We start from the raw sequence: 18,177 nt of genomic DNA, 5'->3' as shown, positions 1-18,177 counted from the left end.
TTGCCTCCTTATGAAAGTCCTGTGACATAGACAACAAGGATTTGTATCTCTGGTCTCCAGATGGAGCCGTGAGTTTACAGCCTGGGCCTGACATACAAAGTTGAGAGCCAGCAAGAAGTGGTGATAGGGCACTGTGTGGGGGTCACATGAACCTCTAACACTTCCTGGCTGTGATTACTTGGGCATTTCACTTAACTCGTTCGTTGGCTGCTCCCAGAGTTGCTGGGTGGTTCAAATGGGGTACTGGACCTGAATGCACTGTAGGAAGCTGACATGTATGACAGTATGCTGGCTGTATCCCTGAGCTGGGACCAAGAACAATGTTTCAAGTCTACAAAGTGGCCTTCCATTTATCCACTCCTGGTAAGCAACACTAGAATTTCTAGTCAGTCTTTCCATCTGCACACCTAACACAAGGATAAAACATGGCCATAACAAGGCAAAATAAATATTTATTAGAAATCAAAAAAAAAAAAAAAACACATTTCTTTAACAGCACTAAAATATTCTTACTCTTCTTATAATTTCTTTCTTGAACACAGAGCTTCACACACACGAAACACTAAGAACAAGTATGTAAATCAGAGTTTACAAGGATCAGGCACATTCAATGAGAATGAGGTGACAATTCTGAGTTTGGGACCAAGATCACCGTAAACACATGTAAATCAATGCAGAAATCAAGTATGTCTTATGGGCCTGGGTGATAGCCCATCTACCTGGGCCCTGCCCAGAGCAAAAGAACATCGTTCACTCAGGGCTTGAGGAGGGAGAGGAATGTCAATAATACTGCGTTTTTCTCTTCTTCTAAGAGCTTAATGACTTCACAGTACAGCCTCGCACACCTCCCACATCCCAGGGAGGAAAGTAAGCATCATTTTTATTCCAAACAGATACATTTCATAATATTGAGAATTATTCCTGAGGCAGAGTTTAGCTAAAAGAAATTTTCCAGCCAAAAACAGTATCTGAGCACTGGAGATCTTATTCCTGGAAAACACCTTCCCCTTAAATTATTGAAATGTAAATCATGAACTCTTAAGACATCCCAATATGCCCATGGATTTAGTGTGGTATGAGGTGTGTGTGTGGTTTTGTGCACACTTGAGTTTTAAACCAGTCACAGGGATTATAAGAACGCTTTGGATGGCCACCATGAGTCATCTAAGCAAAAAGCCCTAGACCCATTGGCTATGCCAACCATAAAGATTGACTCAAATTTATGAATAACAGTGCTTTAAAAAAAAAAAAAGAGAGAGAGAGACATGGTGTAGGGGGAAACCCATGGTCCAGGAATCAGGACGCTCCAGCTTCAGTAACCTCTGATATGATTTCCTACGTATCAGTGACTCTGAGCAAGTCTACTTTCCTTTCTGCGTTTTGTCTCTAGGTGTAAACTGAGGGCACTGGTCGTTTCTGGCTCTGAGGCTCTTTGACTCACTGCTTCACCTTGCCTTGGTAAACCTGCCTAGGCTCAGATCATGTAGACTGAAAACCCTTTGGGAATGCCACTGCTGGGAAGAATATCCAGTACAGAAATGGTCTTGCCAAAAAATTCCATCCAGATGCATGGAGAGTGGAGAGTTGACGCAATTGTGTGAGAAGATAAAGATCCAATTATTGATTTCTCGTTGCCAAACCTCCTGGCTTTTGTCCATGTATACAGTGGAGAGCTATATGGATTTATCCATTAACACCTGAGTCAAAGCAATTCTGGAACTCCCGGCTCCAAAGTGTGGAGTATGGTGCCATTGATCCAAACTCCTGCCCTTTAACCCAGGACATCTGTACAATATAAATTCAGATAGGTAACTCCAGACCCTGGACACTGACTCCTAGACTCTCCCGGTTAACAGGCACCATAAAATTCATCCAGTTATGATCTTCAACAATATCCTGAATAAGTACTCAATCGCTTCTGCTTAAACGCCTCCAAGATGTGGAGCAGCCGCTCAACTGAACTGAACCAAAATCTTGCTCCCTGAAATTTCTGGCCTTTGGCACTAGTTCTGCCTATCTGGATCACATCTGCACCCTTTGCCTCCATGACAGATCCCCCCAAATCTTCTCTCTCCAGATGGCACATCCCTAGCCCCTTCTACCCTGCTCACATCTAAGCTCGGTCTGCCCACTACAGCTTATAGCACTAGTTGGCTCCGTAGGTCAGCTGGGAGTATAGGAGGCTGCACCCTTTACCCATCCCAGCTCTCCCCAACCAAGCAGGGAAGTGGAACCTGTAACACATGGACCCATCAGGGGCATGAAGGCCAAGTTGTTACCCTTCCAGTTAAGCTGGCACCCAGAGTGAACTGCTTGGCCTGGCCCCCTCAGTTGGCCTCAAGTCACATGAAATAGCCAACTGCCAAGTATCTAAAGGCTAGATTTATTTTTGTGCCATTTAAAATTAAGATTAAGGTAAATATAACTCCACCTCAGTGATTCTCACATGAATGCTTTCACCAGGTAACTGAGGCAGAGTGGATTTTCTTGTTGTTTAGGCTCCAGTTACTTAGAAAATTGCGTCAACTCTCCACATCAGCTCTTCCCCCAACTGACTCTGTTTAACTTCTGGGAGGGAAGAAAACTGAGGATGAAGGTCTAAAAATAAGCCCCAAGTCTTGGCAAACACTCTTCTCTCACAAGCCTTCCCCTTTCAACTTCAAAATTCACAGTTAACCAAAAATATTGTACAGCAGAACATTTTAGGTATTTTGTTAACTTCCCCCAATGAGAAGTACTGGTGTATAATAGTAAACTCTGGGATTTAAAATCATATAAACAGATCAGCTGCTACTTGTGTTTCAAATGAAGCCACTGTCCCAGCTCAGAGACATGCACTATTGCAAGACTGGGACAAGGAAAAGAGCCAAGCCCTTTAACCCAGATCACAGCGGCTGGACAGGACCTACTTGGCGTGTTCCATGTGGACCTTTATGTGTATAAAGAAAAGCTTTTTATCCTTGGGGTGGCCAATCTGAGGCCAAGTATATAATACTTACATCCAGCCCAAAAGCCCAAAATCTATTCTTCAGCTTTTAAAAATGCACACTTCATCTGAAGTGATTTTCATTCAAAACTAAAATGTCTTTTCTATTTTGAAAATAAAAACTCTGTGTTAATTACACTGCTAAAAACGTCTCTCGTTGTGAGACAGTTTGAGCCTTGGGGTACCAAGGGCATTCTCATTCCAAAGGTGGTTTCCTGTTCCCTAAAGATTCCAGAAGGACATTTCCATAGCTCACTCCCCTCCTCCCACAGGATGTTCTGCTGAGCTCAGCCCCTTGAACATTCTAGGGTGGGATCAAGAGTCTCCCACAAATTCAAGTGACCCAGTCACATGAGTAGAGATGGTGAGAAGTGTGAGCTGGAGTTGGGGTGGTGCAGGGGCTGTCAACGAGAGATTGCAGGACGAAAGACTCCTGTCCCTGCTCCTCAAGCCCCTGTCCCTTCTCAACCACCCCTCTGCCCTAGCCAAGCAGACCTACATTTGGTGAAATCGGGGACCTCACCCAGGACTTCAGGAGACTCCCAGGCCCAGGACTGCTGGCCATGGGTTTGCACAGTCTCTTTGCAGAGTAACAAAATCCAGGATGTTTTCCATTCAGACAAACTGACACCTGCCTCTCGGTTCAATTTAGTCACCCACTCAGCATCAGGGTGTGTTCAGCTTCTAGGCAGGCAGAGCAAGGTTCCATTCACTCTGAGAAGCCCCTCAACACGAAGTTCAGGAGCCATGCTGAGGCATCAGACAGCCCACGCTCACACCAGCTCTGGGTTCTGCTTCTACACGGAAGTTTCTATAAATTCATCTATTTCGTCAAACGCATTGAGAGTGGTTTTGCTGTTGCTCCTGGACAAATTTTGGATTTTGGTGAAATCTGCTTAAAAAAAGAAAAAAACTCTGTAAATACAGCACTCAATACTGGGTGCTTCCTTAACGTAGGTGCACCACCTGATTTTTAGAAGCTATCCCAACTGGGGTTATAAAATGTTAGAGCTGCAAGGGACCTAAGAACCAATTTAACTCAACTCTCCCATTTTACAGATGAAGAAATCAGGGCCCTTGGGGGTGATTTGCCCAAGGTCACTCAGTCAGACAGGTGTGGTCACCACACTGCCTCTCCGCACCAGTACCTGTCCGTTTCACGGGTCCCGGGTCCTCATTAAGGAAGGAGACGTGCGTTTTCCATTCCGTCCACTTCACCTCATTGATCCTGTGAGTGTGAGAATCAGTCTCATTACTTCACAAGTGCACCTCGTTAAATGCAAACAAATAGCACCGTGTTGGGGATGTCCTATTTCCAGACAGGTTACCCAGCTCCCTTCTGCCCGACCCAGCGATCCAAGCACTCCTGCCCCACACGGTCAAGTCAGTATGGTTAGGGTTTGAAACCTGTCCAAGTCCTCATTTTCCCAGGTCTCAAGGGATCAATTTTCCATCCAGAGTATGGGGCTCAGAAAGGCTGTAAGTTGCTCAGAGAGGTGTAAAGGACACATTTTCAGACACCAGCAGCTGGGCCTGACTAGCTAGAGGGAGTGCCCAGGGAGGGAAGGAAGGGAGGGAGGGGAGGCAGAGAGTGAGAGAGGGAAAGAGGAAGGAAAGGAAGGAGGAGGGAGAGAGGCAGGGAAGGAGAAGGGAGGGAGGGAAGGAGGAAGAGAGGGAGAGAGGGATGGAGCGAGGCAGGCAGGCCCAGCTGAGGAGATGTGAGCTAAACTACAGAAGTTTAGGTAAAGTAAGGTTACACTGAAAGAAGGTTAGGGTTCAAACCAGAAGCCTGGATGGTGCAAGCAGTTTTCGACTGGCTGCTAACCTAAAGGTTGGTGGTTTGAACCCACCCAGCAGTGCTGCTAAAGAAAGGCCTGGTGACTGCTTCCATAAAGATTAACAAAAACAAACCTGTTGCCATAGAGTCGATTCCTACTTATAGTGACCCTATAGATTACAGCCAAGGAAAGCCTTTGGAGCACTTCTACTCTGTAACACATGGGGTCGCCATGAGTCAGAATGAACTCAGTGGCAGCTAACAACAACAGGGTTCAAACTACAATAAGAATGAGCAGTATCCAGGGTGTGGGATTACGACTGGAGACCTTGGTTTGCCTTAAATTCACATTCAGAGTGAGGCTGTCAAAATCAGACACATTTGTTAGGGTAACAATTACAGTTATCACTGGGATAAGATCAAAACAGAGGCATCTGACTTATTTGTAAAATGATTGTGCTAACTCTAAGAGCTCAAGGTAACCTTTCCCCCAGACTCTACCTTTGTTGACTAGGAAACAACCCCTATTACTGTTAAGGAAATCAGTTTCTTTGCTGTCAGGCTAAAGAATGTGGATACTTCTTTGGAAACTCATTTGTTCCCTGATAGAAACTCTTTGTTCCTGATCTCCTCCTGAGATTGATGCTCTGAGCAAGGTAACTTTTTTTTTTTTTTTTACTAGGGTGGTGGGGGAAGTTTCTGCCCAGGATTTTTTTTTTTTTTTTTTTTGTCTTTTTTTTAAATTGTACTTTAGATGAAGATTTACAGAACAAATAGTTTCTCATTAAACAGTTAGTACACATATTGTTTTATGACATTGGTTAACAACCCCACCACATGTCAACACTGTCCCTTGTCAACCTTGGGTTCCCTATTACCAGCTTTCCTGTCCTCTCCTGCCTTCTAGTCCTTGTCCCTGGACTGCTGTGCCCCATTAGTCTCGTTTTGTTTTATGGGGCTGTCTAACCTTTGGCTGAACGGCGAACCTCGGGAGTGATTTCATTACTGAGCTAAAAAGGTGTCCGGGGGCCATATTCTCGGGGTTTCTCCAGTCTCTGTCAGGCCAGTAAGTCTGGTCTTTTTTTGTGAGTTCGAATTTTGTTCTACATTTTTCTCCAGCTCTGTCCAAGACCCTCTGTTGTGATCCTTGTCAGAGCAGTCAGTGGTGGTAGCCCGGCACCATCTAGTTGTACTGGACTCGGTCTGTGGAGGCCGTGGTAGCTGTGGTCCATTAGTCCTTTGGACTAATCTTTTCCTTGTATCTTGTTTTCTTTATTCTCCCTTGCTCCCAAAGGGGTGAGACCAGTAGAGTATCTTAGATGGCTTGAGCAAGGTAACTTTTAACAGACTACTCTTGAAAATTTCCGCCATGTCACTGCTTTGCAACCAACATGCAGGCTCCCCCCAACCCCATGTCTTTCAATTACATCTTTTAGCCAATCAGTATATTCATGCAGCCAATAATGTCAAAGATCACGCTTTACTTTGTCTCACCGTTGACTGACCTCAGTCGCTGTAAACCAATCAGAATACTGTGTTTTGTACTTCCTCCTCCAGCCCTATAACCGTGTGCCCTCAGTTGCTCTCCCTTGGATTCGCGGGTTCCATTTGCTGGGACTCCACGTTTCCCCATTGCAATCTTCTTTTGTGCTGCAGCTGTCTCACTTCCCGCAATAAAACTCTTTACTTTCAGTTTGAACCAGGCGTTATGATTTTGCTCAACCACAACAGTGAGAAATGGTGGCTTCCGGAGGGTAGGGCTTGCAGTAAGAGAAATAGTTTGCGATAAGGTTACCCTCAAAGAAGGTGATCTATAGGGTCAGGCATTTCAGTAGGGGGTAGGAAGTGGTGGACTTGATCAGAAAAGGTGGTCATGGGCTGCAGGAGGACTTTTTTAAAAAGCTTGAGATCTATCAAAAGACGTTAGCTCACTTTCAGTTTTGCCAGTGACAAAATGTGCCACCAGTCCCTGATGTTGCAAGAACCCACAGAGGGTAGGCAGAAGGACAAAGAGTGCCAGGTAGCAAATCTTTTCTAAATCAAGAGGGCAGAGAGGGAAACTGCTGATTGCAGAGTCTCCTTCCCTCCCACTAATGAAGCTAGGGAACCCACAAAAGCAAACTCCGGCTTCTGAAGAGGCCAAGACAGACAGTGGCTGTGGTTATGGCAACCTCTTCTCTCTTTACCCACCCCAAAGACTACTCTCAAAGGGCCCTTCTCCCTGTTACCGCAAGCACAGTCGGAAATCTTCCTCTGCTACTTTACACAGTTCTCCCATCCGGAATCTGCTTCTCAGCCACTCTGGTAACATCTTCTCAAACTCCAAGATCGTTCTGGCTCTCTGGGGAAATAAACAAGCCTAAGCATATTGCCGAGGAACCGTGACTCAGCGCCAGCCCAGGGAGCACAGATCCGTATGAGTGCATGCACACACGTGCATACACACACACACACAGCCAAACAGCCTACTCCACCCCCACTGAATACTTAATGCATAGATCCTGAGGGTTCAGCTAATCTACAGAATTCAAAAGTAAAAAAGCAGCAAGTTTGAAAAAGACATTCAAATCATTTTAAATAAGACATAAATTTAAAAAAAAAAAAAGACATAAATAATGTTCCTGGAAGTCCAGTCAGTACTAACTGAAAATTTTAGGGTTCTAGAATCCCACAGTGGAGGGAGGTTCATGTAGTCCTACCCTGTCTTAGGCTTGGAATCCCCTAAGCAGTTTCCCTGGCAATAATTTGTCTTAATGTCTCATGAACATCACCAACAATATCCAATTAAGAAGACCCTAATCATTAGAAATTTCTTGTGTCAAACAAAATATTTCTTCCAGTGGTTCTCCCATCACATGGGGCCTCAGAAGGGGGCTGTTCCATCTTTCACAGGTAGCACTCCAGATGACTGAAGGAGTTCTCACCTACTTCAACCCTGGTTCCAACAACCATTCCTCATGAGACATGGTTTCCAGTTCTTTCCTAAACCTGGTCACTACCACTGGACCTATCCTGTGGGTTGGTATCCTTCAGTATATGAGGCCCACAGCATGTGAGGAGTGTTGAGGTCAGGATGGAGTGGAGCAGGATGTCACCTCCTTTGTCTTAGACCCTATACTCCTCTTAATGCAGCCTAAGGTCATACTTCAACATCCACATATCACACCACTGATTCTAACCCAAGTACTCCCATAAGCCTGAGTTTTTCTCACCTATGCTGTTGTGTGGAACCTAGACCCTATACTCAAGGAAGCTAGATTAAGGCTTCCTCAAACCTGGTCAATCACCAGGGGATCTTATGTAATTCTCAGACCCCAACCCAGACCCACTGGTGCTGATGGTTTCAATGACTATGTACTCAACTGAGTCCTCATCAGCTCCTCATGGAGGCCCCGACCCACCTGTAGGCGCCAGATGCGCTCACTCTCCTTGGAGACATTCTCCACGGTCTCTCCCATCAGGGCGATGAGCATGTTGAGGAGGAGGACAAAGGTGAGGATAACGTAGGTGATGAGCAGGAACAGAAAGAGGATGGGGTACTTGGAGTTCTGCTGGATGTTCAGGTCGCCCAGGCCTATGGTGAGCTTGAAGAGTTCTAGCACTGCGTCACTGAAGCTGCTGTAGGAGCTGCTGCAGCTATTGTCCTTGGGACGCTTCTCCATCAGCGAGGCCAGGGCTGGGAGGACATAACAGGGTGTTACCTCCAGCCTCTCTGCCTAGTTAATTACCCAACAAGCTCGTGCTTACTTACACGCGCACACGACTGGACACACACACACACACACACACACACACTATACACACACACATGCTGAATACCTGCTGCTTCCTTCTCTCTGGCCACTTAAATTCCATCTCAAGCCTTAGTGCCTACAGAAGCCACATCTGGTTGGTTTTTCTACTCTGACTTCCTGCAGAAAGGTCTTCTGCCTGACAAAGTCCATACTCCTCTCTCCCTCTTCTATCCCACAGTACAGCCCATGATTATCCATTGCTAATTATAATCTGTGTGTGTGTCCTTGGTTCCCTGACAAAGCTTTGAGCTCTTGAATTCCTATAGACTGGGTCTTCTCCTCCTCATTCTCCCTGAATTCCTGGAGCCTAGGTCTCCTCCTCCTCATTCCCCCAAGCCTGTGAGATCCTGAGTCTCTTTGTAATGTTCTGTAGTACGTTCCTTATGGGCAAGGCCCAGGGCTCCCTCTTTTCTTCTTTCCAATACACCACAGAAGTTGCTCATTGCTGACTGAATGGATGGATGAATGAATGAATGGGCCAATTAATGAACAGACGAAGAAAAGTGCAGCTGAAGAAGCAAATAAATAAGCAAATTTTGACCCAGAAAAGCTAGACAAATGGGAACAGCTGTCTAATTAGAAATGCCAATGTTCATTTAAACAAAAAAGCTGGCATGGGAAAATGAAACCGTATTTCTCTATGCAGAGGTTAGAAATGAACACAGCTTGTGCGGTTTCCTCTGTTGTAAATGGAGAGCTTTTAAGAGGGGGGGTCTTTATCCGGGCCTCCAGCAGACCAGAGGTTCTCACAGATATATCTGAAGCAAACTGCAAGAGTAACATGAAGTGGAGGACAGGACCAAAGGAAGTTATCCAAAGGCATTACTTTACTCCTATTTTTCAAAGACCATCAATCAAATTTCTGCGAGCTTCGGTTTCCCCATCTGTAAAATGGGGACAAAAAAACCTACAGCTGTGAAGGCGGTGGTGGGATGCATATCACACAGTAGATAAGAGCAACAGACCTGGTGTGAATCCTGGCTTCTCTGAGCCTCAGTTCCCTTATCTGTGCGTGGGGATGATAATTCCTGCTTGATCAAGTTGTTGAGAAAAGTAAATGAGACAATGCTTGTAAAATGCTACCTGGCACTCAGCAAGGTATAATTGCTGCTGAAGCTTCTATGTCCTTTGTCATTGTGACATCTGCATAAAGTGCTCGACAAATGTGGGAGTTACTATTATTTATAAATCAATTACCTACTCCAAATCCAAGTAGAAACACAATATATACAAACAAGAACTTCAGAACATCATGCAAAATGACCTACGAGAAAACAAATGATTCAAGTGTAAGTTTGAACACATATTCACTCCACGCTGAACTCCTTTTCCTCCTAGGTTCTCCCAGTCCCCACGCTATCCATGCCTTCACTCAGCCCATGCTCCCTTCTCTCCAGCTAAGTCCTCCTGGCTCTCCAAACCTCAGCTCTGGGCTCCACCAAACCCCCCTGAAACCCCCTAAAGAGGTCGGTGGCCCCAGTGGCTGATGCTGAAGAGACAGACAAGGCTGCCTCAGGGATCCACTCAACTGTGATTAAAATCCAAAGAAGCCTTCTTTGCCTTGCCTGCTCTAGTCCCATGTTCTCTCTATCTCCATCCTCTTAGGTCACTGTCTGTCTCTGCCCCTGCTGATTCACCCTGTACATGGGTGCCTTTCTTCAGAGGATCTCACATCTGGAATCCTCATGCTTCCTGGGAGCAGCAGTGTGCTGGAGCTGGCTCATACCAGCTCAAAAGAGCTGACTGTTAAGTTTTCATGAATGTAATAAGGTAGTTGTTAAATACAGCCATTATTAAAAATTAAATTATATAGTTACAATTAAAATGTTATATTAAAAATAAAGATAATAAGTATTCAAAACTCATCACTTTCTAGTTACTTTACTACATTTTACTATTATCTCTGCTCTTGAGGTTATTTATACATATTGTATGTGTAGTGGAAATACTACACAATGATGTGTTACTGCACATTTCTTCCCAACTACATGTTAACTTCATGTTGGTAGCTGGAAATTGGCCATGGAAGGAGTATTTACACCATGGAAACTGGCAAATGCTACAAATCGGAGTTTGACTCATTGTTTTGTTGGTTGTCTAGCTCTAGAATTAAGAAAGTGATGGAGGGAATCTTAACATAGATTTAACTTAAAAGTGTACCCTATGTGTATATTATATGTGAATAGCACAAAAATATTGATGAAATAGTCTTTTAGTATTTGACAACTATTGCTCACATCATTGACAAACAAATGATGTTTCAACACAAGTCTTCATTTGTGTCATCTTCATCTTACTCCTTGCAGTAAAATATATATATATATCAATCAACCAACATTCATGTCAGAACAATACTCTTTTGTCAGTTGGAACCCTAGGTTGGCAACAGGTACAAGAGTTCAGCAAAAAATTAATAAGCATTTTGTGAGATTCAGTTGGTTATGTGGAATTTACAACAGAATATTGTATATTTTATTATTTATAAATTGTGTGCTACACATCTTTTATATAGTAAAATTTATAACAAACGTGCTTGTGCATATACACATATTTAAAAATAAATAAACAGCTGTCACTGAGTTGACTTTGACTCATGGCAACTGCATGTGTGTCAGAGTAGAATTGTGCTCCATAAGGTTTTCAATGGCTGATTTTTCAGAAGTAGATCGCCAGGTCTTTCTTCCAAGGTGCCTCTGGGTGAACTCAAACTCCCAACCTTCCAGTTGGCAGTGGAGCACGTTAAATGTTTATACCACTGATGGACTCCATACACACATATACGCCTATATATTTTCCAGAGAGCCAGTTCTTAAATATTTACCAGCATACCACTGCCTGAGAGTAATAACATTCCTTCAGAAAGTGTTATCCCTTCCCTATGCCCAAAGAGAGACCGTGGCATTAGGGAGACAGAGCAGTGGCCTTCCCATTGGGCAAGTCCTTTTTCCTCTCCAGTCCTCAGTTTCCCCATCTGACATTCCCTGATGGCCCTCCCCCCTGCACATCTCTGACCCTTGGCCACTCCCAACGCACCTTCTGGATCATGACACTGTACATGCCCATGGACTGGAATCCCCGAGTGTAGTAGAGCATGTTCGCCCAGCCCAGGGCCATGGCCAGCACGAGGAAGGCAAGGTACTCTTTGTAGGCAAACAAGTACAAGAAGACAGACAGTATCACAAGCACAGCTTGGATAAAACTGTTCAGGAAACACAGGAGACAAGGGCCTTACTTACTTCTCCTCAGCATCAGGGCAGAGACAGTCAAATCCCCAAACCTCCCTCAAACCCCCTGAATGGGTCCCTAGTCCCCGTGGCTGATGCTGTAGAGACAGACAAGGCTGCCTCAGATCCACTTAACTGTGACTAAAATCCAGCCTTGTAGCCATGTCACCAAAGGCAAGTCGGAGGTCAGTCATGGGCTGGCTGCAGCTGATGGGGACTTGTGAAAAATACAGACCCCTGGGCCGCAGAAGATTCTGATCCTGAAGGTCTGGGGTTCAGCTCAGAATGCTATATGTATTTTTAAGCGACCCGTATGATTTCTGATATGGGAACCACTGGGGTAGACTGAGCATGTGAATGATTACATTTTTTAACTGAAAATGGCAAAGCTGTCAACATCTCTACTAACATGCCAACCATAACAAAACTCCCCCAAAATCTACCGCATTTTTATCTTTAAAAAAAAGGGGGGCACACTATATATAAACATAAAAGAGCAAAGTATGTACACCATGAGTTATTCAGACATCTGGATTAAAAAAAAAAAAAAACAACCTCTTGCTTATAACACCAGGCAGTCTCCATGATAATGGACTTATATATGACTTAAACTTAGAACACAGACAAGCTTGTTTTTCAGGTGCAGTGAAGAACAAATATCTGGATGATCAACTTCGTTTGGGACTGAGGGGAGGAAAGGCTTCTACACTAACAAAACAAGAAGCAGAAGAGCAGGACAATGCATTGGTGCTTTTTGCCTACACTAAAACCAGTGGCTATATAAATGCGTTTTTCTTTGGCATCATCATACTTTCTCAAAGGCGACAGATTCACATGTGGTTTGCATCATGGCCCATCCATTTACTGCAGTATCTACACCTGACCTACCATTTACTGCAGTACCTGGGTGACTCACAAGCCCACAGGGATGGAGAACTTGGCTCATGGCTCTAGAAAGCAGGTACATACTTAATACAACACCTAGGTATTTGGAAACATCAAGCCAAGATTCAAGGTTCTATAGACCCAGCCTTGCAGATGCTCAGATGAGACTCTTCGGTGGGGTCTACAGAGCTACCGAGTCCAGGATTCTTCATCCTAAATGGCAGCTTCTGTTCCATTCACATGGCAACAATGCTGAATCAGCCTTTGTTCTTTTAGAGACGGGAGTCACATAGCCTTTGATGTATGCTGCCCATGACCTCATTCAGACAAGCTGCTGGGCTGGGCTTTTTGGCTCGTGTCCTAGGATAGCCAGCCTGATACAAGCCTGGGGTGAAGATGACTAGGAGGCTGGTGATTGGGTTCAACACCACTAAAGCTCCACATGACTGCGTGTGACTCACTTCCCTGCTCTGGGCCTTGGATGTCATGCCTAAGGCTGAAATTCAACAATTTCTTAGGTACTTTCCAGTTCTGACCTGCCGGGGTCCAAGATGGCAACTTCTGGACGCCATAAGTCTAACAGGGGCTGCCCTGGAACATCCTTTTGTAACAAAGTAAACAAGACCACTAAGTCTCTTTGAGCCTTCTCTATGCTGCCTGACACCTGGGGCTCTGTAACAGGGTGGAGTCAGTCACCACCTGCAGCCAGATGGTGGACATTGTTCTATGGCTTCCTCTGGTCCTCTCCATGGGCATCCACGTTCCTCTCTTACTAGAAGGGAGAAAAGAGGTCCCTGGCCTTGTGACTATGGCAGAATGAATGGGACGTGGTGACATGGCAGGAGGACACAGGGGCACAGCAGCCACAATACAAGACTTTAGCCTTGCCTGTGAGCTGGTGGCCAAGGGGACAGATTTACTTACAAGACAAAGTGAAACCAGGCATCTGAGAGAATGGACTGCAGATCCGAGGGCCTCAGCAGGAAGATGGCAATGCCCTAAAGCCAGAGAAAGAGGAAAAGCTGTGCCCTCTGTGTGTGGCCCTTCGTGTCCCTCACAAGGGGATCAGAGGAGGGGATGTTACCCAAGGACTGGGGCCTTCAAGCCTTCCCTCATTCCCCCTTTCCCCAGATAAATGTCATCTCTCTTCCTGCAAGCACTGGTTTGAACCCAGCTTAGGGCCCTTTTCACAGTCTACCTTAAAGTCTAGATGTCTGTGTCCATGTCTTAAATCCCCTACCAGACTGTCAGCTCAATGAGGGCAAACTGCCTCCATCATACACATATAGATATACATGCCCCATATTTAGAAGGTGTTCAGAATATACTTGTTAATTGGTTGAACAGATGGATGGATGGATGGATAAACAGATGGAACATGGTTGGATGAAGAATGGAAGGATGGGTGGATAAGTATGAGTGGGTATTTGAATGGATGAATAGTGTATGGATAGGTGGGTGGAAGTTTGGGTGCAAATGGGTAGGTAGGTGGGTGGGTGGAAGAGAGAGGGTAGGTGATTGGATGAGTGGATGGCAGTGGGGAAGAGGAGAATGGGTCACTGAGTGGCTGAGGAGATAAATGATAGATGGTCAGAAGAATAGATGGAGTAGATACAATGGGTCTGCCTTATTTATTTATTCCCACTTGTATCTTAGAAATCTAAGGCTTAGAAAGGAAGTGCCACTCCAAAGCCCCCCAGCAGCCCAGCAGTAATGGCAGAGCAGGAGGGGTCCAAAGCCAAGGCTGCTCTCACCCTGTCTGCCTTCCTGCCGAGCAGTCCAAAAGGGCTCGGTGGCCCACTCACCTCTTTCACAGAGATGCACATGGCCCAAATGAGCACGAACATCCTTCCTAAGAGCTGCAGCCACCCCATCTTGTGTGTCAGAGACAAGGGGTGTGGAAGGGCCTGGGGGGAAGGGAGAGGGATGGTCAAGATGGGGCGTGATGGGGGCAAGGGTAGCACCAGCTCTGGAGGGACCATGCATATATGCATGTGAACCACTGAGCTGGACCAGAGCCCAGTATGAAGCCGGGTCTCTGCACAGAGCAAGAGAAAGAATGGCGGCCCCTTGCCCTTGCCTCCCCCTTCCTTGGTGGAAACCCAGAATTTTACATCAAGGAGTATGGTCCGATCGTCGTAACAACCGCTCACACCTCACAGCATGTGTTCTTCCCAGCCCATCCATATCCAGACACTCACAGGGCCTCAGACCACAGTAAAACAAAGCAGAGATTCTGCCCGTGTGATGGATGGGAAAAAAAAAGTCCAAAGTGGTTTGGGGAAAACTTATCCAAATGACAGAGCCGGAGCCAGGGACCTCCCCATTTCCCCATTTCCTGTGGCCCTCACAGCAAAAATACCCATTCAGTTCTAGATTTAGACAGTGAGCCCAGGCAGGGTCTGGGTCTCCTAATATTCCAGCTCTTCCCCCAGCAGGGGTCAGCCGGGGCTGGGTGCCCGGGGCTTCGTCCAACCAAGCACTAGGAACATATTCCATTTCCCTAGATACTGTGAAGGACAGCATTTGGGGACCCCATGCAAGTCTTTTGGCCCCTCTGGGCCTCAGTTTCCCCATCTGCACATGGATTGGCTCCAGATCCCTCCAGCTCTGACCACCCCAACCACACCTCCTTCCCCACTCCCCACAAAGGAGCACACGCACCTCCTCCCGCGGGTGGTAGTATGAGACAAGCGTTAGGGTGATGTTGTAGATGAAATAAAAGCAGAACGACAGGAAGAACATGTACTTGGCAAATTTCTTCCACTTCATATGCAACAGCGTGTGCAGGGGCTCCACAGTCAGCATCTCGTGCCGGTTCTGGGGGTGAAACAACACCAGTCACCTTGGGGAAGAGGGAGGGATCACTTCCAAAGGGCCCATGAGCAGCTCTGAGTCAGGGCCACCCCTGGCAGAAGGGGCCAGTGGTGATGTCCCACGGACTGGTTTGGCTGGAAATGTTGGGAGGATAACTTCCTGCTTCTGAGACTGCTGCCCCAGTGCGCTCAGGCTCAGCCAAACACCAGGGGAGCCAGGGACCTCCCCATTTCCCTGATTCACAGGGGGGAGAGAGAGCTAGAAGTGTAGGGTGACCAGGTCTGGCCCCAAATTGGTCCCCACCTGGCTGTGTAACCTTAGGACAGCCCCTGGCCCTCTCTGGCCTCAAGCTCCTTGTCTATAAAACTGATAACAAACACCCGCTGCCCTACGAACCTCACAGGCTACTGTGAGGGTCTAGAGAGATCAGGACAGGGCAGGCTCTGGGAAGCTTAACTCGTGGTAAACTCAAATGATGAAGACCCAGTCTGCTGCTTCGCTTCTCCCAAAAGCTAAAACCAGCTCATTACTAAGCCTCTCTCTTCCTCTCCAGTTTCACTGAACTCCCCCCTCTCACCTCCTCCAGGGAGGCTCCCCTGATTGCTCCAGCTATGCACTCCCTAAAACTCACTTGGGTCCAGGTGTCGGAGAAGAGGGGATTCTAAGCCTTACCATATAGAACCAGCAGGGGAATAGGGGAGAAACAAGATTGAGAAGATCAGTACCAACCATCCCCACACCCAAATGGCCCAGGAGACCTCCCCATCACTAAGGTCTACAATTCAAGGTTAACCGGGAACAGTCAAGCCCAGCACCTGTTCTACGCCCTGGCCTTTTTGTACCAGACTCTGCCCAGTGAGATAAAGGAATGGGGGACTCAGTGGGGGACTCCAGACACAGTCAATCTAGAGGCACGGGGTCTTCCCAGTGCCCTTTGGCTCCCTGGTCTGAGGCCCAGCCGTCCGCTCCCTGCCCTTTCCCCAGCCTGCCCAGGAGACCCACATCGATATTGGTGTTGTAGACAATGATCTCCAGCACCGAGCTCTCTGTCGTGGTATCCACATTGGTGAGGTCATAGAGCGAGGATGACACGGGTCCATACGCCCAGTCAGTGAACTTCCTCGACAGGCTCCGGAGTGGCTTCTCCTTGATCTCACGACTGAGGATGTACTTCAGGATCTGGGGCAGGAAGAGAAACAACTGTCAGCCACAGAACCGGGCTTAGGGTCAACAGGGCAGGGCCTGCCCTACCCACCCAGTCTGGGAAGATGGGAAGATCTTCACCTGACACCATGAACCTGGGCCCCAGCTTTGTCTGTGGAATGGGTGTGAAGCTGGCTCTTCTGCCCATCCCCTACGGGACCGTGAACCCAGAGACAAAAGGCATGAAAGCCCTTTGCACACTGGGAAAGCTGCACCCCAGCTCGGTATCACTGCGCCACCAGTCAGTGAAGAATCCAGGAACTGACAATTTTGATAAATGATGTGATGTCCATTTGGCTGGACTTGCGAAGAAGCTAGAAAAGCTTCCCCAACCCATCCTCAATCAAGACCTCTCCTTTTGAGGCTGGCTGCTCTGGCAGACGGACGATGATGTGAGACCCCAGCCTTACACGACGCTCTACTGGGCCCACTCTCTACATTAGTGATCCTCAAAGCTTGCTGCATATTAGAGTCACTGAGGAACTTTAGAAATCCCACACATATCTCTGGGGAGGACCCAAAAAACCAAACTAGTTGCTGTCGAATCAATTCCAACTCATGGCGACCCCATGTGTGTCAGAGTAGAACTGTGCTCCCCAGGGTTTTCTATGGCTGATTTTTTGGAAGTAGATCGCCACACCTTTCTTCCGAGGCATCTGTGTGTGCACTTGAACCTCCAACTTTTTGGATAGCAGCAAAGCACGTTAACTCTTTGCACCACCCAGGGACTCCCATCCAGGCAGCTGTATTTTGTAAAGCTTCCCGAGTGATTCCAAAGTGCAAGCAAGATTGAAAGCTACTGCCCTCCAGCTCACTACTTCCCAAAAGCTAAGCCTTGGGTTACCCTAGGATGGGGCCAGGGCTTCCTGGGACACCAACCCAGGACCCAAGAGGAGCATCCTGTTGGGGAGGGCAGTGTCAGCTACTGGGGTTCCCATCTCATCTCACAGGACAGCCTCTCTCCACTGCCCAGGTGGAGAGATTCTAGGGGTAGGGCTGGGTCTCCCCATCCTGTGCCCCAGCCTTGAAGGGTCCCATGTGCAGGGTCTGTGTCTCTTAAATGTCACTGTACCCCATTCTCAGCATAGTGGCCAGCTTGGGGCAGCATCCAGAAATGTTTTTCAAGTGACATGGAATGAAGGAGAGAAGAAGCCAGGGGAAGGGCTGGGTGCCTCTCCTGGACTGGCCACAAGAGCATGTTGTCCTCTGGCAAGCAAGGGGATCCTGGCGCCATGCTCCCTGCAGGAGCTCTGTCCCTGGGCCGGGGTGGCAGGGAGAACATGTGCCACAATGGCGTGCAGGGCAGAGGCCCTCGGAGGAAGCTCAGCCTGCAACCACAATCTGACTCTCCTAAAGAGTGTGTCCCTGGGGTGGGCAGAGATGTGGCTGCGGGCACAAAATGCCTCCTCTGTTGAAACCATTCCCTGTTCCCTCCTCCTCCCACAAGAGAATAAAAAGGCCCCCTGTGGGCCCCAGCTCTGATCACTGGGA

General features: G+C 47.1%; 1 protein-coding gene across 1 annotated transcript in view; it reads right to left on the bottom strand.

Annotated features, from left to right (window-relative positions):
- Nucleotides 1-210: 210 nt before the first annotated feature.
- The window catches only part of TRPV3 (transient receptor potential cation channel subfamily V member 3), a 40,029-nt gene continuing 22,062 nt past the window's right edge, over nucleotides 211-18,177 (bottom strand). The window contains exons 9-19 of the mRNA XM_004376248.2: nucleotides 16,773-16,837; nucleotides 16,486-16,662; nucleotides 15,331-15,486; nucleotides 14,472-14,573; nucleotides 13,591-13,664; nucleotides 11,591-11,756; nucleotides 9,755-9,821; nucleotides 8,165-8,439; nucleotides 6,992-7,104; nucleotides 4,135-4,214; nucleotides 211-3,878 (exon numbers count right to left, since the gene is read on the bottom strand). Of these exons, the coding sequence (XP_004376305.2) occupies nucleotides 3,784-3,878; nucleotides 4,135-4,214; nucleotides 6,992-7,104; nucleotides 8,165-8,439; nucleotides 9,755-9,821; nucleotides 11,591-11,756; nucleotides 13,591-13,664; nucleotides 14,472-14,573; nucleotides 15,331-15,486; nucleotides 16,486-16,662; nucleotides 16,773-16,837 (1,370 nt within the window). The 3' untranslated portion in view covers nucleotides 211-3,783. The remainder of the gene's footprint in view (nucleotides 3,879-4,134; nucleotides 4,215-6,991; nucleotides 7,105-8,164; nucleotides 8,440-9,754; nucleotides 9,822-11,590; nucleotides 11,757-13,590; nucleotides 13,665-14,471; nucleotides 14,574-15,330; nucleotides 15,487-16,485; nucleotides 16,663-16,772; nucleotides 16,838-18,177) is intronic.

Source organism: Trichechus manatus, unplaced genomic scaffold (assembly GCF_000243295.1).
Source record: "Trichechus manatus latirostris isolate Lorelei unplaced genomic scaffold, TriManLat1.0 scaffold00040, whole genome shotgun sequence".
Taxonomy (NCBI): domain Eukaryota; kingdom Metazoa; phylum Chordata; class Mammalia; order Sirenia; family Trichechidae; genus Trichechus; species Trichechus manatus.
The sequence above is the reverse complement of the archived record's forward strand: the minus strand, read 5'-3'. Positions and strand labels throughout refer to the sequence as shown.